At 44.3% G+C, this 22,211-nt stretch overlaps 6 protein-coding genes across 9 annotated transcripts; 2 read left to right on the top strand and 4 right to left on the bottom strand.

Moving 5' to 3' along the window:
* The first annotated feature begins 196 nt into the window (after positions 1-196).
* On the top strand, positions 197-4,546 carry LOC111602439 (rab3 GTPase-activating protein regulatory subunit). Its single transcript, XM_023319494.2, has 7 exons — positions 197-278; positions 341-638; positions 700-2,448; positions 2,509-2,850; positions 2,914-4,054; positions 4,112-4,309; positions 4,365-4,546. The coding sequence occupies exons 1-7, from the start codon at positions 203-205 to the stop codon at positions 4,542-4,544; spliced, it is 3,984 nt and encodes a 1,327-aa protein (XP_023175262.2). The 5' UTR covers positions 197-202; the 3' UTR covers positions 4,545-4,546.
* On the bottom strand, positions 4,546-9,581 carry LOC111602441 (WD repeat-containing protein on Y chromosome). Of its 3 annotated transcripts, XM_023319495.2 has the most exons (5): positions 8,958-9,581; positions 7,603-8,842; positions 6,842-7,468; positions 5,697-5,897; positions 4,546-5,632 (listed from the first exon to the last, which is right to left on the bottom strand). In XM_023319495.2, the coding sequence occupies exons 1-5, from the start codon at positions 9,565-9,567 to the stop codon at positions 4,639-4,641; spliced, it is 3,672 nt and encodes a 1,223-aa protein (XP_023175263.1). In that variant the 5' UTR covers positions 9,568-9,581; the 3' UTR covers positions 4,546-4,638. The 3 variants fall into 3 exon arrangements, with proteins under 3 accessions (XP_023175263.1, XP_023175264.2, XP_023175265.1); XM_023319496.2 differs by lacking the exons at positions 4,546-5,632; positions 5,697-5,897 and having other exon boundaries at positions 7,144-7,347; positions 7,416-7,468; XM_023319497.2 differs by lacking the exons at positions 4,546-5,632; positions 5,697-5,897 and having other exon boundaries at positions 7,387-7,468; positions 7,588-8,842.
* A 20-nt stretch (positions 9,582-9,601) lies between these two features.
* On the bottom strand, positions 9,602-10,694 carry LOC111602442 (60S ribosomal protein L7-2). Its single transcript, XM_023319498.2, has 3 exons — positions 10,597-10,694; positions 9,884-10,532; positions 9,602-9,820 (listed from the first exon to the last, which is right to left on the bottom strand). The coding sequence occupies exons 1-3, from the start codon at positions 10,605-10,607 to the stop codon at positions 9,707-9,709; spliced, it is 774 nt and encodes a 257-aa protein (XP_023175266.2). The 5' UTR covers positions 10,608-10,694; the 3' UTR covers positions 9,602-9,706.
* Positions 10,695-11,234: 540 nt separating this feature from the next.
* Positions 11,235-16,108, top strand: LOC111602497 (large neutral amino acids transporter small subunit 1). The gene is made up of 8 exons (XM_023319568.2): positions 11,235-11,323; positions 12,312-12,630; positions 13,315-13,510; positions 13,985-14,087; positions 14,155-14,422; positions 14,881-15,205; positions 15,267-15,391; positions 15,456-16,108. The coding sequence occupies exons 2-8, from the start codon at positions 12,413-12,415 to the stop codon at positions 15,727-15,729; spliced, it is 1,509 nt and encodes a 502-aa protein (XP_023175336.2). The 5' UTR covers positions 11,235-11,323; positions 12,312-12,412; the 3' UTR covers positions 15,730-16,108.
* A 44-nt stretch (positions 16,109-16,152) lies between these two features.
* On the bottom strand, positions 16,153-18,875 carry LOC111602498 (PI-PLC X domain-containing protein 1). Its single transcript, XM_023319569.2, has 3 exons — positions 17,008-18,875; positions 16,582-16,855; positions 16,153-16,514 (listed from the first exon to the last, which is right to left on the bottom strand). The coding sequence occupies exons 1-3, from the start codon at positions 17,972-17,974 to the stop codon at positions 16,277-16,279; spliced, it is 1,479 nt and encodes a 492-aa protein (XP_023175337.2). The 5' UTR covers positions 17,975-18,875; the 3' UTR covers positions 16,153-16,276.
* A 321-nt stretch (positions 18,876-19,196) lies between these two features.
* On the bottom strand, positions 19,197-21,960 carry LOC111602487. Of its 2 annotated transcripts, XM_023319550.2 has the most exons (4): positions 21,857-21,960; positions 21,710-21,801; positions 20,940-21,228; positions 19,197-20,882 (listed from the first exon to the last, which is right to left on the bottom strand). In XM_023319550.2, the coding sequence occupies exons 1-4, from the start codon at positions 21,862-21,864 to the stop codon at positions 19,199-19,201; spliced, it is 2,073 nt and encodes a 690-aa protein (XP_023175318.1). In that variant the 5' UTR covers positions 21,865-21,960; the 3' UTR covers positions 19,197-19,198. The 2 variants fall into 2 exon arrangements, with proteins under 2 accessions (XP_023175318.1, XP_023175319.1); XM_023319551.2 differs by lacking the exons at positions 21,710-21,801; positions 21,857-21,960 and having other exon boundaries at positions 19,197-20,889; positions 20,940-21,050.
* Positions 21,961-22,211: the final 251 nt, after the last annotated feature.

Genomic DNA, 22,211 nt, shown 5'->3' with positions numbered 1-22,211 from the left:
ATATGTTATCGAGTTCAACAGCACAGATTTAACTGAGCGCCAATTATTGCTTCAACACTAAAATAATTATCGATATTTATATCGACTGCAGTATTTAAGAGAGCTGGTCATATCCTAGCGTTTATTTTTCCATACTAACAGCTGTTAGTTGCACAAGTCTGGCAGCACTCGCTTGCCAGCTGTGGTATGACAACAAAGAAAAATGGCTTGCGAAGTAAAAACATTTGGAAATATTTTAGATTTTCGCAAGGTTCAAGAATATTTTGGACTCGGACATGGTAAACATACAGGAGTTAACCTTTAATATAAACTTAATAACTGTTTGCCAATTCCAAAACAGACGACAATTGGCTTAACGGCGTCAACTATGCCATGTCACCCACTGGAGAGGCGATTGCCCTGGCGCTGGGTGAAAAGTTGGCATTTCTAACCACCTGCTGGAATAGTCGGGGTAATGAGAATAGCTATGCGCTCAGTTGGTGTGGCGAGCTGGAAGATGGTAATCAAATTGTTACCAGTCTAATGTGTATGCCCATGCTGCGTGGCACCGAGATCGAATGGACTTGTATGGCAATCGGCTTGGCCTCGGGCATGGTTATATTCTATACAGATTCGGGTGTGAAGCTCTTCTCGCAATGGTAAGCTGTATAGAATTCTATGTTGACTCACAAATAATCGTGTAATATTCGCATTTAACAGCTGCCAGGAGGAATCTGTTTTGGGCATCAAGCTATTGTCGCCTCCGCGCCACACAGAAGCTGATGCCTTGCTTTATATTATCTACAGCAACTGCATGTGCTTCATCAATGGAGAGGACATTTTGCCAATGCTCGCCAGTTGCCGACATAATATGGAACGCAGCGTGTACTCTAGTTCCGATGTGGTGCCTTTTCAAAAATTCAAATTCAAGCTACAGAGGGAAAGCATCCTCAATGACGCCGTCATCTGCACGAATCAGCGTTCGCCCACCTATGATTATATTGTACAGCAAAGCATTTCAAATGGCTACTTTGCTCGAGTGCAGGCAACGCCTGTGCGCAGCACCCAGGTCTTAGCAGCCGGAGCAGAGCCTTATTTGGGCTTCTTCGAAGCGGAGGAGGGCTACAAGACAGTCTCGCTCGGAGAGGTAGCTAAAGATGTCATTGGCATGGCATACAAAAATCTTCTAGGTGGCCTCTTCAGGCGTACGCCAGCAACAACACCCGAAACGCCGGAGCAGCTGCCGCTGCCCAGCAAAGAGGCGCCTATGCGCACGCGCTGCCGCCTCTATGATGGAAAACGCGATGGCCTTACCTTGGTCCTGGCACCTGGTGGGAAATTGGCGGCAGTAACAGATAATCTAGATCGTGTAATGCTTGTAGATACACAGCAAGCGATTATATTGCGCGTGTGGAAGGGTTATCGAGATGCCCAGTGTGCATTTGTCCCAATCAAAGAGCGTTCGGTGCGCGGGATTAAGACTCATAGGCGGAAAGCGCTCTTTCTGGTAATCTACGTGCCCCGTCTCGGCTGCCTGGACATTTGGGCTCTACAGAATGGGCCCAAAGTGGCCGCGTTCAATGTCTGCAAGAGCGGCCAATTGATTTACAACAACCACAGTCCACTGGGCGCGGCGGGCGTGCAGATGCGTCGATCGCCCAATTTGAATTATTGCCTATTTCTTGATCCCAGCGACAGCAGCTTAAAGGAAGTGCACATACCATTCCACTATGCACTCAGCGAGACGAATTCGCAAACATCGCGGGACATTCACTCGCTGCGACGCCTGCGCAATCAACTGCGATCGCTGAGCCAATCGGGCGAGGACAGACAGGAGCAGATCTCTGCCATAGCCAAGCTGGCTGGGGAGCTGGAAACGTTGGAGGTGCGGCAGCAATGCCTGGAAATGTTGCTCAAAAGCAAACGACTGCACCCTGAACTATTCCAAAGTATTGTGAATGCCTTTGATCAGGCCAGTGCGCAGGATGAGGCCAATCAAGAGTTTCTACAGCAAATCGCCAACTACAAACGCTTGACTGATCTTTATTTGACCTTGAGCCTAGCTCAAAAGCATTATGTCGATAGTATTGCTCCACCGGTGGAGCTTTTAGAGCTCTCCGATGCGGATTTGGTTACCATTAATCAGCTGGTGATTCTATTGGAAAATAACAGCGAGCAACCGGCCATACGCGAGGTTAGCTTTCAGCTGCAGGACGCACACAAAGTGGAGGAATTCGTGGACTTCCTGAGCATCTTTAACATCGATACGCCCAACTGTGTGACGCTGTTGGCAACGAAGTCGGATAAATATGGCAGCGTTAGCAATGATCTATTTGGCAATTTCTTCACGCAGATCCAATGCATGGACCAGTTCAAACAGTGGGTAACCGCGGCGTGCATACCCAGCAAGGACTTGCTTAAGCTGGTCATATTCTACTGGCTCGACAAGCCATTTAAGTATAGCGATTGGTAAGAGTAAGCCAGACTTTACTGTGAATATCTAATTCGTTGTTTTTCCTTTCCCCAAAGTGATGAAGTCGTTGAGGAAATGTCCCGCATTGCCTGCACTGTGCGTGCCATCTGTGAGCTGGCGGGCGATGAGATCAATGACTATGCCTACAATGCCATTTCGCCTTGGTGGCAACAGGTGCGCGAACTTCTGCTCGAGAGCAAGCAATTCTCCGGGCTCCTGGTGGCTATTGTCTGTAAAATGGTGGCCACACACCTGTGGCGCAATCGGCGCGATGGCTCATGCGATGATAGTGCCACGGAGGATGACGAACGCTGGGAGACGATATCACACGATGAGGCACAATGGGGATTGCTAACGGGCAAGCTTGAGGATGTATCTGTGCTGGGTGCGATTCTAGGGTGAGCTCCTCTAGCTTTTCATTAGCAAACAAATAATTAAAAACTTTCTTCACCCGCCTGCAGTCAGCCCAGAATATGCCGTGAACCCGTCGGACCAGAGCTGCCGTACGAGCAACCCGACTGCAGCTTGAAAAATATTCTCAACAGCGGCAAGGGCATTGTCTCGGAGTTGACAGCTAAGTGGTTGATTAACTCGCGACTGCATCCTTCGCTAATCGTAGAGATAACGCCGCCTGGCAATGAAACAGATGATGAGCCTGAGGCGAAATCGAAAAAACAGAAAAAATCAGCCCAGCAAGAAAGAGAGCAAGCGCAAGAGCTGGAGGAGGAGACAGAGGAGGATGCTAATCCGGAAGAGACTGCAGTTGAGCACAGTGAACCACTGGAGCCGGTGCTGGAGCGCTTAGCGTTGCTGCGCGCTCACTTTCCGTTTAGCCTGGAGTCGGGCGTGCTACTGAGCCTGATGGCGTGGCAGCACATGGTGCACTGGAGCAAGCAGTTAGCCCAGCTGGAGCACATGCGTGCTGCAATACGTTGCCTACAGCAATATCGCACTCCAGATCTGGCGCTCAAACACGGTACCTGCTGTCTGATATGGAATGCGACTCTGAAGTATCCCTTGCAGGCGACGGCCAAACTAATGCAGAAAGTGGGTCGCCTGCCGGTCGATAAGATGTGTCAACAGGATCTGGATATGTCGGCGGCGCTAGTGCCCGAATTTCTTGAGCTCTGCTTGGAGTTTCTCGAACACTTTACGAGCTCGATGGAGCATGACAAGCGTGAGCTGAACTTCGAGCAGTCTCTGAGCGAGGGACAGCAGCCGCTTCAATTCTTGGCTCTGCAGCAGCATCATGCGTTGCCGCAGCTGCTGCAGCTGCATACACAGCTATGCACCGTGCTGCATTTCATAGCACAGTTCCAGCTGCGTCTGCAACGTCCACTGACCACGCTCTTCGATGCGTTGGGCAACAAGGCGCTGCTGTCCGATATCAACAAGGAGCTGTCCTATGCTCTACCTGCTCCAGACCTCGTGCTGCAGGACCAGCGCACACAATTCCTATGCAACGTGGTTACTGCTACTATGGATGTGATACGTGAGGATTTGGAGCAGCTGTACATTCTCGATCATGTCTACTACATGGCCAAGGTGTGTGCGCTGGCCGACAGCTGGCAGCTGGATAAGCTGCCCATACTGCGCCGGCAGGTAAGTGTGCTACTTGCAGCATCAATTGCAGGTGCAATTCAAGCTTTATCTTTGCAGGTGGTGGAGCTGTATGCCTTTGGCTATGATGCTGAGGCGCAGCTGCTGCTCCACGACATTAGCGAGGATGAGGAACTGGGTCGGCAGCTGCTAGAAATAGCGGGGCGACGATTAAATCTCTATGCAGACGGATCTCAGTCGGCGTTTCTAAAGATTGCCTCAGTTGGTCACCAGCTGCTGGCCTATTTGGACAACTTGGTAAGTGCAGTCGGAGTCTATCATCCACAGACTTGAAACTCTCTGCTCTCTGTAGAAGGAGTCAAGCACGGAGGAGCACAGCTTAGCCATAAGTGCCAGTAAGCCGGAGGAGATAAACGTTGTTCAGTTGGATAAATTGATCACCCATGTCTACAAATGCCTAAGTAAACGTGGCTCGAAGCACCTCATCACCGTGGCCCAGATGTACAACGCGGTGCGTCTGCTGCAGACTTGAAGGAATCACTTTAATTTAATTCCCAGAGCAATGGCATCCAAAACAATGAAACACCAAATAAACACACATTTCGACTAGGTTTTAGCAACGAAGATTAGGGCTTCTTGTTCTGCGCTTTGGCTGTGCTTGTTGTGGCCTTGATTGGACTGGCATCGCGTTTGTTTCGTCTAACGGCAGGCTTGGTGTTGGCTAGAGTGAATTCCGGCTTGGCTTTGGCTGGAGTGGGTACCTGCTTAGCCTTGTGGGAGCTCCACGCGGCCTTCGCTTTGCCTGCACTGAAATCTGGCTTCCGGCCGGTCTTGATGTGGCTTGATATGGAGCTCGTGGGGCTGTAAGACCTGGGACGACTTGCAGCAAAGTTCGTTCTGCCATACCCAGAACTGACGCCAGCCTTAGCAGAGTTAGCCATGGACTTGCCTAGGCTGGTGCCAGCTCTGGGCATGCCCAGCACAGAGTTTGTCTTTGGTTTGTCCCGACTGGAGCTAACCCGAGGAGCTTGACGCAAAGTGCCGCCGGCCCTGGAACGGCCTACCTTAATCGGCTCTCTGATGTTAATGGCAGAACTGCTGGTATCCACTTTGCCCACGACGGGCATATAATGATCCAAGTAGTTCTCCCCTTTCAGTTGAGAAATAATTGGCGGCATTGGCAGATTCTCCATTATCTCCGATGGATGTACCCTCAAATGCGAATAGATGGGTACGTACAACTGTGCCGTATCCAGCTCAATGCGCTGTTCGATCGCGCTGCGACCTGGCAACGCGAAGTGCTTGCCAAGAATGGGCTCCCGAAGTGGACGATCGAACATGTTCTTCATATCGGCGCCGGTGTCCTCCACTTCACCTTCATCCTCCCGTTCCTCGGTGGGCTTCGCACGCTTCACTTGGAATGAATGCTGTATGCCAGATATCACCTTAAGTGTTGTCGAGCTGGCCACCTTTTTGATATCCGGGGGCAGGCGATAAGCTCGATTTTCTTCACCAGCGCGTTCAAACGGTGTCAGCTTTGACCAGGGTAAAACAGTGCCCAGGGTGCCCAAGTAGCGTCCACCCTGTGTCCACAGACGACACGAATAGTCGTGACTGCCACTGAGATAGAACGAATATGAATTAGAGCGGCTAGAATATGGAATTGTATATAATAATATAATACCTGAATATGATCTTAGGCAAATTGATGAAGCGTAACGAATTGATAGCCTTTAGATGTCCCTTGTAGGAGCTAACTAGCATGGGCTCCGGCTGATTGCGTACCATGCGCTTGGCTCTCGTTAAAAATATTTCCTTTCGCAGGAATATGAAGTCCAGCCGCAGTCTGGGCATGCACACGTGCGTCTTCTCTTCCTCAGGTATGCTAGAAGTAAGACTTAAGTTAGTTTCCCGCAAGCAAATGAAATTGGAATGTTTGTCTCTATTAAGCTCTCCTTCCCCACCATCAGTTCTAGTTATGACTTATTTATTATATTTTGTTGCCAAAAAAAATGGGATGGAAGTTGACTTTGTTTGGAATTCGGCAAGACACGCAAAGGCCTTGTAAAGGAATTTTGTTTGTGGGTGGGATGACTTGGTCTACAAGTTGACACACATGTAGGATAATGAGTCGTGTCGTTAGAGTCAATTTGTGTGGTTGCTTTATGTTTCTTTACGAGCTACTATAATACGGTGAACTGTCTCACTGAAGGAAAGGCGAGTTTGAGCCTTCATATTTTATTTGAAGGCAAATTCCGTTAAAAACGTGAACGTTAACATTACTGTTAGTTTCATATTTGGTTGCTGTTAATAAAATTTATATGAAGCTTGAGCAAGACTGGGATATACGCTGTGGGGTTCAATAAGAATATAAATTTTGACATAAATTTCTTTAAACTAATAAATAATTCAAAAAATAATTAATTTGAAAACCCTGATCATATAATTTACGATCAACAACTGTGAACTGACAAACGTTTCTTTGATATTTGTATAATGTTAACTGCGTCTGTTAACATGACAGATACATTGATATCTGCCTTTCAGCTGTGATCCTTGCCATATAAACATTATGCTAACTGTGTCTGTTAAAAGTGGCGACCTCTCGTTAGCATTGCCAAATCAGTTTCAATTATGTTAACAGTGTCTTCTGCTAACAGCAACATTTCAAAGTAACTTTGAAGCACTGTAAAAATATCCCCTTAACATTGCTTATGCTCAGCAATCATTAGCAGTTCCAACTGAGTGAATATGTCACTTTTAAAATATCCCCTCAAAATTTCCTTCAAATATAACGGCTGGAGTTTTAATTGTATTTTAGCTACTCACCAATAGTTAATAATGTGCCAAACCTTGATATAACCAAAGGCTGTGCCAGTGTAGAGGAAACGATTCTTACGATCCGTGGCCATGGTCAGCACACAGTCGCCCACTTTGTGAACGGCGACAAATTCCTTGATATATCCGCCGTGCTGATGGTGCGAATATACTTGAATGATTCCTGTATCCAAGGAGATAAAGACGCTGCCATGCTCCTTGGTCATGGGACGTTTCTGTAGAAAGAGCACAGCCTGCACAGAAACGGGTATTTTGGCACCATAGTCTTTGATCTCATCCGGTTTACTAGAGAGTAAGGAAGTGTTTCGCTTATTCACTCCCAGCAGCGAGGACATTCGCTTGGTTCGACGTGACAATTTCTCCTCCTCGGCGGTCAGCTTGAGCTCAATGAACTTGCTGGGATCCATCACATTGTAACGGCGATACGGCTGACCCGTCTCCAGTTTCCAGAAAATTATCTCGCCCGAGTAAGTGGCCGTGACGACGCCCTCGCCCAGCTTAACATCGGCACAGGTAATGTCATCCGTATGAAATTTGGCCCATTTCTTTGGATCGCCATACTCACCCCCAACATCATTGAACTCTGTCACCTGCCGATCCCAGCCCATGGCCAAAATTCTGTGAAACGAGAATAAAAATTGTCATTTTTGATTGATCGACCGATTGAGTGATCGATGGACTGATTGATCGACTGATCAGCAGTCTAACAGTAATAAGCTTTATACATAAATATATACCATTAAGCCACATACCGATCCACCACCCAGATTACGGCAGTGACCTCCTGGTCTATCTGTATGCTCATATTTCGCACCACAACCGAATTGTTATAGTTCCAAATCTTAAGGGAACCATCTCGTGCTCCAGTTAGGAGAAATTGTTCGAGAGGATCGAAGCAGGCGGCCGTAATCTCAATGTCAATGGTCTCGCCATAGATCATTTTCGTGTGGCAGTTCTTCATGATGATCTTGCGACGACCCGTCCATGGATCCCACACAATGATATAGCTATCGAGGCCACATGTGACAATGTTGCGAAAGAGACGATTGTACAGGACCACGGATACGGGTGCGGCGTGGGTGTTGCCATCGGTGAGATCGACACGGACTCGCGGACAGCATTTAATCTGGATGAGTTTGCGACCGGCGACCATGAGCTCACGCAGATGCGAATGATAATAGTATTTAATATCCATTTCGCTGGGATGAATGATGCGCACCAGCTCGCCATAGGTCTGGAGCAGGGTGTGTTCCTGCAGATCCCACACCTTGATGATCTTATGATAGTCGACGCTATATACCTTGTTCTCCTCCGGCTGCACAAAGACGGCCACAATGCCGCCATTGTGACCGGTGAGGATCGCAGATGGCTCCGATGAGATATAGACATCCCAGATGCGAACAAAAGTATCGGGCCCACCAGTGACCAAAATGTTTTTCACCTCAGACACATAGAAAACGGAGACGCCCAATGGTATACGGAAATTGTTGCGATCCTCGTTGCTGACCATGATGAGACCGGGGCAACGGCCACGGTACTTCTTGGTGTTCCGATACTCGGCCGAGGCGAACAACGTGTTCATGTGCAGGGAGTAATATACACAAGAGATTAGCTCATTGTGCAGATTTATGTATTCCTTAGGTATCAGCAAAGGTATACGACCGCGCAGCACATCCGCCCATGTGAGCTCAACCAATGCCGCGCCCGGCTTCGCCTGGAAGGGACCACGCAGATATGGCGAATAGGAGAGGATGCGCACATTCCCTGCATAGTCCCCGAGCACCAGCCTCGAGTGCGTCTTGCCATTGTTGTAGAAGGCATAGCTCATGCAGTACACGGCAAAAGGCAAGCTCCGAATGACCATGCGCAGCGTGAATGTGGAGGCAATCGTCTCATGGAAGCGCAACTCTCGCTCTGTGGAAGAGGTGCACACGATGCTCACGTCAGAGAGCGCCTGCAGCGCCAGTATCCAGGTGGGCACCTTCAAATGAACTGCAATGCAAGATTTATTAAAATATAATAATAAAAATTACAACGAATATACATATTCATATAGCTGACTACGGGAGAACTTATGGAGTCACAGGACTTCTCTTAATTTACTTACTACTCTCGGAGACGGCACTGCGTAGTGGCTCCATGTGTGCGCTCCAGAAGCGCAGCTGACCCTCGTGGCTAGCTGTTACCCACATGCCCGAATTTTCGGGCGAATCTTCGCCACCAAATGAATAGTTGGTCGACTCTGTTATGTCCTCCAATGGAGTCTGATCGGATTTGACCTTGAGCAGAGTGATGCAACAGACAGCTGAACGATGTTCGGTCTTGCGTACAACTGGAGCCGTTGAGATGGGCATAATCAATGACTCCTTTTGACTGCTAGGATCCTCGTCCTGAAACCCAAATATCAGATATGAGACAAACTCATTCCAGTCTATCATAAAATCGTGATTTTGATTGATCTTCAAAAAGAGGCGGGTGTAGGTGAAATCGCTAAAACTAATGTCCACATCCTCCAGCATGCGTCGTAGGTCCCCGCAGCCAACTACTTGATCTGGTGCACTCTTAAAGCGCTCGTACAGCTTCTGGAATTGTGCTTTGGAGATGCGATCGTGCAATCGTTCAGATTGCTCCAAGTTAGCCTCTGTGGCTGTCGAGGAAATAGTCTGATACTCAATGTTCGCATGGCTATCGCCGCTAGCGAAGTAGATAAGCGACATCCCGATCGATTACAAAATAAACAACAATGGTATCTTCGGCACTTGCAAATGTGTATTATAAACCTATATACATATATAACTATATTTCTGCTGTTCGCTTTAAAGAATTTACTTAAAAGTGTACTAGATTAATCTTTTTTTAGAGGCAGCGTGCAATCAAATCGTTTATGCTATTGCCACGATCGCCATATTCGCCGCCCCGCTTGAATGCCACGGAAACCTTCTTTTTCCAACCATCGCGCGGACTTGAAAGCTGCAAACCAAATAAGACATAATTAGCGAGTTAGATTAAATAAGGTTTAAGATTCAGGCATACCATAAAAGCACACAGGAAATCCATTACAGCTGCAAAATTAGGGCCTACTGTATAAATTTCATGTATTATATCCTCTAAGCAGATGACACCCTTGTCTCCGAGTTGCTCCTCCACCATTGTGTTTGATTGTATGGCCGTCTTCTTGCCATCGATGCGTGCAAAGCCCTTCTTGAAGAGCAGCTCACGTATGGTTGAGAGTGTTGGAAAACCATAGACAACATAGGGCTCAATCACCCGCAACAGCAATTGATTTTCCTTGTTATTTTCTAGAAAAACAGCATTGTGACGTTGTCCCATGCGCAGAGTCTTAAATATGTCTGAGGTCGTCTTGTCAAAGATCTTTTTGCCCGCATGTCGCATCACCAAAAGTAATTTGGGATTTGTGTCCGCAGCAGCGTTGGCGCTTTGCTCTGTTATATTTGTACGTAGAAATGTTTGTCTGATGCGTTTGGATGTACGCTCAGCTTTCAAGTAGCCCATAACAAAGGACTCGGCGCGCCGGAATTTATGATGTGTGCGTGCATTCTTTATGCGTTTAATACGTTCTGTGCGTTTCTGTTCAAGGACCGATTTATCCTGTTGAATGCGTCGCTTGCGGTGTCTCAGCACTGAGACTGTTTTGCCAGGCAATTTATTGGGCACAGCGTATCTGTATAGGAAAAGCGAATTATGTTATTGTATTGCAATAAATTCCACAGCTATCGAGCACTTACTTGTCGGACATTGTACAGAATTTAACTTTTTCTCACACAGAAATCGAAGAACACGTGCGAGCACAATCAAAACAAAAACTAAAGGAATGCCAACCTATTTCAATTGCACTTAGGATTGTGAATGACAAATATTAGTGATAGTACTACAAAGTATATCGATATGTTATTTAATCGAAGCAATCTATGTATGTTTCAAAGAGCACGATGAATAAAAATAGTCAGTGCTTAAAATAGAAACTGTAATATGTAAAACAAAAATAGCATTGGCACCGGAACATTTTTTCATTTCCGGTTTTGCGCATTCGCTGATTACTCATTTAATTAAGTACTCTCCGCTCTCTTTTTCTAGAGATGAGTGCAAAGTTAGCTAGCGTGTCATGTGCGGCAATTGACAATTATTGAAAAATCATATAAGAGTTAAATACACAAATGATTGTGAAAGCAGTTATGTACTGGATATCTTTTAAATGTATCTTTTATAGTTATACATTAGTTTTGATTAATTTTCCTTTTTCGATTTGCAATATCAGCAATAGGGAAACTAAATATTAATGTGATATATAAGCTCGTGCGTGTCACGTGCCCATCTTTACCACTGCTCTCACCACAAATTGCTAAAATGCCGGTCTCGGGTCGCTATGGCAAACGCATTTCGTCACCAAAACAGTTTCAACGCGGTGCTCGACGTAGTTTGTTGATTTGTCGCGCTTTAATCTTATAATTTATGGTAATGCAAAATATTATCAAGTGACAACAAATATGCAATAAATGTAAAGGTGTGCGATTATTCTGCCAAAAAAGATAAACAATATTTACCCTATATTCGCAAAAAGTGCTAATGAAGCAAAACTAAAAAAACGTCACTGCCACGCGACGATGTGACGAAATCGTAAAGAATTTGGCACGCGAGCGGCCGTGCATTGCCCCCATTTATATGTGAACAAGTTTTTTCAACGTTAAAATTTCGATTAATTACTAGTTTAGTTATATACACATAGGTAGCTAGTAATGTTTACTTTGTGTGGAGCCAAAAATCATTGGATTACGCTTTTTCAGTTGCCACACGTTGGCAAGGCTAACGGCTGTTTAACAGGTTTACGATTCCGAATTGAAAACAGACAACGTCATTATTTATGACACTCTCACTTATCAATCGAAGCCTTCAATTAGAACCAAACAATATGATAATTAGAACTGTAGATAAAAAGAAGTCTTATTTTCTAATATTTCTTGATTATTTCTTGAACTCTATTCACATATGAACAATTGACATAGTTCTATTTTAACAAACGATATTACTATGCAGAAATTCAATAATTAAAAACATTTCTATTGATATATATTCAAAAGCAATAATTAATGTAGAAATCTTATCTTATCGTATACTATATTAATTATTAAAAAATCACAATTTCATTTCTTCTTTACCTATAAGGTAATGATAAAGTACGATCTTAATAGCAGTTTAAAATTAGAATATGGGAATCCCAAAATGAAGCTTTCTTTATATTTCCTGAAAAACTTTACTTTTTATATAGTAAAAATAATAAGTTTTAAAATATAAAAGTTAAATAAAAATATATTGTTATAAAAATATAAAAGGTCTGATAAAAATATTTAAAAATTAATTGTTTTAAAAAATGTAGACTTAAAATTTAAAAAATGATATATATTCTATATATGATAAATTAATTATTAATAATTTTCATTTCAAGTGGCAATGCCAGCGCCTGCGGGAGAATAAGTTCTTGTAGCAACCTCTAAGGGAATATTGGAACTGATTTTATAACGTGCTATAGTACAAAACCCTTCTACAATGTCTGAGCGATATGCGAATGGGGTATCCACCAGTTTAGTGGAGCCCCCTGCCAATGGACATTCAGCAGACACAAAGAAAGCAGTTGAAGACGGCGATGGAGACAAAATAGTGCTAAAGCGAAAACTAACTCTAATCAATGGAGTGGCCATTATAGTGGGCACTATTATTGGATCGGGCATATTTATAGCACCCACCGGAGTGTTCTACTATACGGAGTAAGTAAAGGGAACTTATACAATTCGTTTATAAGAAGTAGAAGTAGTTAAGATTAAAGATGAAAGCTGCATAGTTTGTATCTTTACATATTTCAATTGTCATCAAGCTCGATTTTAATTAGTGCATTTCGAACCTTTGCAAGTTCATTAGACAAGTTCATAAGTGAGCAAGTAAAAGGTCAATAGCGTTAAATTTTATTTTGTAAATTGGAACATTTCTTTATGCCCGGTAAATTGAGCTGAATTGCAAGCCAATGGCTCACTCTCCATCTCCCTCTCTCGCTCTCTCCCTTTCTTCAAGTGTGGGTGAAGCTCTACTATAAGTAATTAAGCCTTGTTATTGTTGCGAACACCCTTGAGAACGTTCAGTTTAGCTTTGTAGCATTTTGTCCGCATCGCGAAATCGCGGACAATTGTTGCATCAGCCACAAAAGTATTTGAGAAGTCTGTGCTACAATTACAAGATTGCCCCAAAATAAACATTCACTCACATCGATTCACACAGAGAGAAAATAGAGAGCGAGAATGAGGCAGACGAAAGTTTGGTTTATTTGTGGAGCCACTTTAACCACTTGGTGCCGGAAAGTAACAACAACAGCAGCAGCAGCTGCTTAATCTATTGTTTGGACAGCATATTCACGATACCTCCTAACCGCTCTTCGTTGCGCTTCTCACTGCATTCAGATCCGTCGGAAGTTCACTTTTGATTTGGTCCGCCTGTGGGATTCTTTCAACAATCGGCGCTCTTTGCTATGCGGAGCTGGGCACTAGCATTACGAGATCCGGGGGAGATTACGCCTATCTGTTGGTCGCATTTGGGCCGCTTGTAGGCTTTCTACGCCTATGGATCGCCCTGCTCATTATCAGGCCTACTACACAGGTAAGTTGATTTGATTATTTTATTGGCGCAACCAATAAAATCTAAATGATTTGATTGTTATTAGTTTATGATGTTGTATTGATTGTATCGTATTGCTAAATAAATTGATTTAAAGCCCAACCTTCGACCACAATTGCTCGCAATTGGCAGTGGCTTCCAAGAAAAGTGGGAAACATTTTCAATGCGAGTTTTGTGGAAGCAAAATAACTTGAATAATCAGCGTGTTGCAAGCGCAGTTGCAATAAAAAGAAATCTCTGTGGACTATGGTAATACGAGAAAGAACAACTTTATTTGTAGCCGAATTTAAAATACTCTACCTTTGATAATGTGCTAAGCGCATTAGACAAAAATTTGAATTTTTGAGAAAATATCGCATATCGTTGATGACCTCTTTTTGAGCTCATATGAAATTCTGCGAAATGTTCTAGCTTATGATATATGATATATCAATTGTAATTTTCCTTTTTTTTCAGACAATAGTTGCGCTGACTTTTGCCCATTATGCTGCCAAGCCCTTCTTTGAGGACTGCGATCCGCCACAGAATGCCGTGAAGCTGCTAGCTGCCGTGTGTCTATGTGAGTAAATCAAGCTAAGTAATCCAATAATATATACATAAGTAACTTCTATAAATTTGTTTCGCAGGTCTACTCACTGCCATAAACTGTCTGTCCGTCAAGGTGTCGATGAAGGTGCAGGATATCTTTACGGTCGGCAAGCTCTTGGCACTTATTATGATAATACTCGCCGGTCTATATGTCATGGCCACTGGAAAGTTGGATAACTTTTCGAATCCCTGGGAGGGTAGCTACAGTGCGCGAAATATTGGCTATGCTTTCTACTCCGGCCTGTTTGCCTTTGGCGGCTGGAACTATTTGAACTTTGTCACTGAGGAGCTCCAGGATCCATACAAGTAAGAGCCACTCGATAAGCAAATAGGGCGCGTAAGTGAATGAGTGAATAAATAAACGAATGAATCAAAAAGTGGGTGGCTGAGTGGTTGCACGACGTGGCATAGGGCCTGTCAACAAGACAAATGACTTTGCCCCATTTGCCATTTACGTCAGCAACAAGTTGCCTGCGCCCACTTGTTGAGTGTCCTTGAGGCTGTGTGTGTGTTGGGGATGGTTGGTTATCTGTGAATGAGTATATATATATATGAGTGTGTGTATGTGTGTGGTGGGGTTGGCTGGTTAGCTGGCTATCTGTTGCGCCCAAGTTTCGCATTTTACCCCTAATGAATTCAATTTGAACAGAACAGAACAGCGCTCAGCAATCAATTTAAGTGCTCTGACTGCTTGAATCTCCGAGCCAAGTGTTGCTCGTGGCACGTTTAAGGTTTCTCAAATCGTACATTCTGTATATTCATAGAAATTTGCCACGCGCCATTTGGATAGCGATGCCCCTGGTTACGGGAATTTATGTGCTGGTTAATCTGGCATATTTTGCCGTTGTCTCCAAGCCGGAGATGCTGAGCTCTCTGGCAGTTGCCGTGACCTTTGGCAACAAGGTATTTGGACCGCTGGCCTTTATGGTGCCCATTTTTGTGGCATTGAGCACTTTTGGCGGCGTGAATGGTGTGCTCTTCACCTCGGCTCGTCTGTTTGCCACTGGCGCCCAGGAGGGTCATCTGCCCAAGTTCTTTCAACTGTTCCATGTCAAGCAACAGACACCAATACCTTCGCTGATATTTACCGTAAGTCAAGCGAACTAAAGCAGCCGAAAATATTTTAAAACAATGTTTTTGCTTTCGATAGTGTTTGATGTCGTTGCTAATGCTGCTTACCGAGAATGTCTATGAGCTGATTAACTACTTCAGCTCCGTGTTATGGCTCTCCGTTGTAGCCAGCATAGCGGGCATGTTGTGGCTGCGACACAAGAAGTAAGTTAAAGAAATAAAAATTTATGTGACGCATAAACAAACAGACTATTTGTTCTCTTTATAGACCTGATTTACCTCGTCCCATCAAAGTGCATTTGGCATTGCCAATCATTTTTATGACCATTTGCGTGACCTTGGTGCTGTTACCCAACTTTAAGGAGCCCGCCAACCTACTCATTGGCATCGCCATCACCTTAGCTGGCATTCCCTTCTACTATGTGTGCATTGCCTGGCAGCAAAAGCCGCGTTGCTATGGCCGTCTCTCGAATGCCATGGTTGAGCTTTGTCGTGCCATCTTCAATACAACCATTATAGAGTCAAACGAATCGCTAAAGTAGGCCAAAGTGCTATGTGCATTTAGTTAACCACACAAAGCAAAGATATTTAACTCCAGCCAAGGGCTTTTTAATTGTATGCCAAAACTTTTTGTATGATATTTTCGCACCGACATTATTATCATTCCTCAAAATTTAATTTGCAAATCAGTTTATATGCTAGCTATAGTTACATTTTTGTATTATCTTTATATTTATTCAAGTGATGGCAGTTACAAAAGAGTTTCTCACACAACTTATATAAACAAATAGCTATATATAAATGATATATATACACGTATGTACTTGCCTCTGTTGTGACGCGTTTAGGGAAACCATAAATTATAAGCGAAAAATATTGAAACTAGCTATAAGTATTACTACGCATATTTATCAACTTGAACTAAATGTATAAAAATCTTTAGAAAGCTTCAAAATATTGGCTTATTCAAATTGAAGTTAATGTGTTCTTATTGTGAATGTAAATTGTTTGTTACAGATCAACAGAATTATAAGTTGAAATCGTTTTTGTGTAGATCTATAGATCGTTGACAACTGTCTATAACATTTGCTAATGCCCCATCTTTTTTCTGTTCTGCTCTATGGCCGTATCGACGAGCGTGGTGCCACGTATAAAGTCTGCAGCCACAATGTTCGCATGGTCGCCAAGCTCATCTCGGTATAGCTGTGAGATGCGCCAATTCACATTGTCTGCCATTTTACGCAGTCCGCCATGCTTATCTAGTATAACATCCCAGGTCTCTGGCGTCAGCTCCGCCATGTCCACCACGGGACGACTCGAGAAGCGTCTGTTCATAGAGAAAATTTAAAGTTGAAAATTTCGACAACTCTTGAAGCAGCTCTCGCTGGACTTACGACACATCGAAGTCGTTGACGTAGCGCAAGTGGCGTTCGAGACGCGTCCACGACTGAACATTGCCCCAACGCTGATCCACGCCACCAAAGAGCAACTCCGGATACTGCTGCACAATCTCACTTTTATCGTAGGCCAGTATTACGTTCTGCTGTCGCTTCCAGATGTCGCGTAGCGTGGCATGCCAGGTGAGCGATGGATGCACGATGAGATCTCCAAACTGTTCTCGCAGATATGCAACCAACAGATGATGCACGCCGAGATTCTTGCCAAAGCCTATTCGAAACAAGTGAAAACGTATCAAATTTCAGTTTATTCCAATTTGATCAAGACATATACATCTGCTTTAATGCATTAATAGAGGCAGAAGGTCAGACGGGCGTTATACTAAGTCAACATACCCTCCTTTAAATTGTATTTTTACTCACCCACAGGAAACTCTTTCAGTCCAAAGATGACGATTTCATTGGTTTCTAGCACAAAGTCCTTGACCTGCTGTATGACCTCTTTGAGTGGCCGTTGCTTGGTGATGCCGTGGTATATGAAGAACTTTTCCTCCGTTGGACGATAGTAGCCGACACGTATGTCCAGATAGCGTGCTCCATGCAGCAGCTGGCCGCGGATATCATCGTCCTGGGTTAGAGCATATTTGGTGACCAGGCTCTCGCGCAACAGTGGATCGAAGTTGGGTCTATAGGAGCCCGAATCATGAGTGCCCGGTATGAAGAGATCACGCAGACGCAGATCACCCAAACCACTGTGCAAATTCGTCATCCAGCGTGGATAAGCGCGAACACACGTCTTGGCCAGAATGCGTCCATGGTCATCGATGTAACTAGCCCAATAGCCATAGCAATCACTATGCGTAGTCACATTCCGAGATAGAGCATAATCAAAGGGCACGCCCGTGGTGAACCATTGTGAAGAGTGGCTGGGCTTGATGGCGGCCACGATTTCGTTGTTGCCACCATTTGAGACCCAATGCTGAGTTTCCGGACTAGCAGCTGCCTTGGCCACTGTTTCAGGCGTGCTTGTATAGCCATGAAAGGGCACAAAGGCCACTTGGTCTGCACCTGAACCGCTGCTCTCCTCACTCTCGCTGTCACTGTCTCTACTTCTCTCGAATCCTGCCAGCGGCGTGCCCGTGGGCACAGATCGCAGCTCAAAGCTATGCGGATCCTGTACAGTTAATAAGACATGATCTCCATCTCTTGCCGGCGCATGCTTCCAGCTGACTTCCAGGAAGCGCTTCCGGGCGCTAATTGTCAGCCACAATTTCAGCTGCTGTACATCCGCACCAGACTGTGGAGCCAATCGAAATGTGTCCAGCTGCTGCGCCCACATCGCGGGCCAGATGCCCAGCGCCCAAATGAACACCAAGTGCAATTGTCTCATCTCACACGCTCGCTCTTCGAATTATAGCTGATTCAAGTTGAATGCGTTTAAGCTTAATCAGCGACACTTAAAAGCAAGTACGATGAGTCTGAGTCCGATGCGAGTCGAGTCGCTTGCCGCGCAATCAGATTGCGAAGATCAACCGTTTGCGACGAGCTTGTGTGGCGTTCTTATTGGAAGACGAACGCGAAGCTCGCTGGAAACCTCCGAGGTGTCTATGTACATATATAATACTACAGACAGTATTACTACATTACCATATAAGAATTAATAGTTCCATAAACAGAAAGTAGCAAGAACAGTTGCGTTGTTTTGTTTATTTTGTTTTTGACTAATTAACTTTTATTTATTGTTATTATTTTGTATAAGGCGGATGTTCTATTTAATTTGTAGCTCTCATATTATTTTTGCTGCGAACTCTACCTATTGTCTCACTTTGTCTATTGCAAGCTCAGAGAAATTGTAACTAGTTTTGATTAGATGATATTTCTTGATATGGCAAGCGGAACGAAGCGGCGGGAACAAAGAACAACAATACATTGCGTGAATTTTTGTTACGGGACTTGTATCTAGAGCTGTAATTGTTGTGCAGTTGTTTATTTATGTTTTGTATTTGGTTAATAATTGGAATTGCCAATTATTTCAATGCTAATTTAAACTTGTTACTTTGTACTAATTATTTAAGACACGTGTAAGAGCAAATGGCAATTTGTTTTTGACCCCATTGGTTATCTGGCATAAATAATCTTTTTAAAAAAACACAAATGTTCGATTTTCCCGGCTACACAACCGTCCAGACCCGGCTTCAATAAGCGACTGAGCGACATGGAGCAAAGAATTCTACGCTTTACTCTGCTCTATCAACTTTCTGTTTGTATTTTGCGGGTATGTGTTAAGTCCAATTTAAAGATGAGTTTCACTCGGTACTGTTCTTTTTTTCAATTAACATAGGACTTATATATATTTATGTTGCTATTACGAACAAAGCTCAGCAAAAAGTTTGAAAAAAAAACGACAGCTTTTTATGTCAAATTTAAATGATATTCACAATATTAGCGCTCATTTTGTGTGAATGGCTGCATGTACGAAAACGGCTAACTTAGTGTGAATAGTACTGAGAGCGCGCTTTATTTAATTTATGTTATCGCTAGTTAATTGTTGTTGTAAAAAAGATTATTCAATTTTTCAAATAGATATATATATTACTGATTTAATAATGGGTTATTATAATGTCACAGTTTCCATGTAACGCTCAAAGGATTGTGTGAGTAGCGTGTGATCCGGTGCCAGATGCGTATCAGCCATAATCGCTAGCCTGTACTTGTCGCCAAATCGATGCAGATTTAAGGATAAACAAGTTTTTGATTGTGGCGGTCGAAACAGTAAGACATCCTGCACGCGTTGCCCCCATGCAGCCTGGAATTGTGTGTCCGCTGTGCCATAGATCTCCGTGATGGTAACGGGAAAGTTATATGAGAAAAAATTAATAAAGATCTTGGTTAGTACATGAGGCAGCAGCGCCGTGAGCAGACTATACTTGGTCTGTCCAATAGAAGCCAAATATAACATTATCTGCTGTTTGCGTATGCGCTCCACAATTTCGTGCAGCTGATGAGCTTTAAGTGCATCCGGCGAGCCCAAAGGCAGCTGCAAAAAGACAACGCCTCCAATGTGCTCCGATTTATCTGCACTGCGATCAGTGAAGTAGCCTTTAGATATAGTGCGACAAGTTGTGTTCAGAAGAGCAGGCACTGCTGCTCTGTCGGAGAAGGTATTGAAGTAGTCGTAAACAGCGCCTGCCAAGCACGCTAAGCTGAAGTCGGACTCACGCAGCTCTTGGCCAAACAAATGCTGATGACGTTCGCGTAGCAAAGCGCCATCTATCGATCGACTAAAGGAAACAATTTTGCGTCCTGCATAAGATTTCTTGTGTAGGATATTCAACTCCTTGGTGGGCTGCACAAAGAGAACATCATAGATATTTCTGGGTGCCTTGAACAGCTCATAGCAAATCTTGCAGAGCTCCAGTTGGGCATAAAGCAGCAAAGGCACATACAAGTACAGGCGAGCGCAATAGGTGCTGCTGTACGGGGTCTGACCACGGAGCAGCACATCACGCAGAGCCAATAACTCACAGTAGATGTGATAGGGCAGCAGGAGGAAATGATGCAGCAACTGTTGCCAGAGAAAGCGCGACCAGGTCTTCACTATATGTACCGGTTGCAGACTGTAAAGCAAGGCAGAGCGAGCCACAGCCCAGCTAAGATTACGCTGCTCCAGCTCATGCTGGAATAAAACATAAAGCGTCTGCAATGTACCCAAATCATTGCGATAGCCAGTCGAGCGTCGCTGCCATTTGCGGCGCATTGTCCGGGTGCGCCAATATCCCAAAGCCACATTAACCAATACGATGAGTAGCAGCGAAAGCAGCTGACTGAGGTTCCGTGCATCCGGATGGGCCTTGACGCCATCGGGCGTATCGAGGGATTCAAATTCATAGATAAACTGCTGCCAGCGACAGCTAATCAAATGCTGCACATGATTCAGCAGCTTGCTAATATGCTCCGGCTGACGCACAAAGTGCGAGAGCTGTTTGGTATTCGTCGCTCTGGTCAAGCCATCCTGGAGGCCAACAAACGATTTACGTTCGTTGTCCTGCAGCAGCAGCATTTCGCTCACGTGCAAATCGTCCTCCTCGGCAATGATCAAATGATGCACTTTGATCAGTATATAATAGGGCTGTGCCGGATCCGCATTGGGTATGACGGTCACCTGCCACTGGGGCAAATCCGAGGGTATATACTTGGCAGCCAATTCGCTGACATAATCCTGAATGTTCGACTCGTTGACAGGACGTCCGCGATATCTGTGCGTGCTGAGTATCACATGATTGTTGATATTGAAGCCACTGCAAGCTAGAGATTATTAGACTCTGTGTAATACTCCAGCTACACACTGCACTCACCTGCTATCATTGACCCAGGCATAGTGGCCCCAGCAGGTGACCAGCTTTTGCCTCAATTTCGGAAACTTGATCATGCCCATCTTGTCCTTAAGCTCAGTCAACTGCAAAGCGTAGGTGCGCTTAATTCTTTCATAGTCACAGACACCCTCCACCTGTAGCAGAAAGTGAAAGATGCCCGCGTTCTTAGGGGTATCAATCAAGGTGCGTATCTTCTTGGATTTGCAAATGGTTAAATTGGGATACTTGATGCTTAGCAGATAATTCGCCAGCTCGTTGGTAAAATGCGCACCTGTCAAGCAACGAGAGAGAGAGAGAGTGAGAGTGAGAGTGAGAGAGATGGAAATAATTTTGTTATAATATTTGGCTACGCTTCGTCTTATCGTCTTAGTAAAATTTTTAATGAGTAATTCATTTGGTCAAGGTTCAGCTTGGTCGCTCGTCTGGGTACTTCAAAAGGTGCAACAGGTATTATTTATAAACAAAGCTTATCAATTGGTATATGGCGTAAGCTGAGGCGGCACGCCCGCCCCTCTAGCGAGCCCTCTCATCAGCCATCACAGACGTTATCTGTGACAGGCTAGGTATTGAAGCGTATCCCATTAAGCGAATCGAACTCAAGCATTGCATCCTTTGGGTGAATGGAGCGGTTAATCAACCCATGCCTCGTTTATTTATAGCCGGCCTGTTTGATCTGTTTCTGTAGCCCATCTGGGTCAGCGCGCCTGCTAGTCTATTGGTCGGAAAAACGTCATACTAAATAGAATACTTACACACAAACGAAAGCAGCAGCAGTGGCAACAGCATAAGTGCCACAATGAAACATAGTAGAGTCTTTAAGAATGACAGACACTCCTGCCAGATACTAGAAAAAGGTTTAACCATTAAAGTGAATTCAATAGTTAGTTACTATAAGATACCTTTCCATATTGTATGTTCTTCAGCTGCTATACTATAAAAACTATATATATATATATACGTTTATAAAGTTGCTTTGTGGCTTTGTCTATCACTTAAAACGTTCGTTCGTTTTGCTGTGCAAGGCACGACTGGTCAGACAGCTCGCAGCTCTGGCGAAGCTTCCACCAACGCTTCAAATCTCTTATCAATGCGGTAAACAAATGATAAGGTTGTTCCTGCCGGCCAAGCAGTATGTCAGCTGCTGTATAATTTTCCATTAATAAGTGTAATATTATAATAATTTATTTGGGCTGACTAATTTAATTTGAATTTAGCGTACAAGTTGATCCAACTGCATGTCATACGCAGATTTTA

Source organism: Drosophila hydei, unplaced genomic scaffold (assembly GCF_003285905.1).
Source record: "Drosophila hydei strain 15085-1641.00,03,60 unplaced genomic scaffold, DhydRS2 tig00000172-arrow-pilon, whole genome shotgun sequence".
In the NCBI taxonomy this organism is placed as follows: domain Eukaryota; kingdom Metazoa; phylum Arthropoda; class Insecta; order Diptera; family Drosophilidae; genus Drosophila; species Drosophila hydei.
Note: the sequence above shows the minus strand (reverse complement) of the source record. Positions and strands in the feature narration are given on the sequence as shown.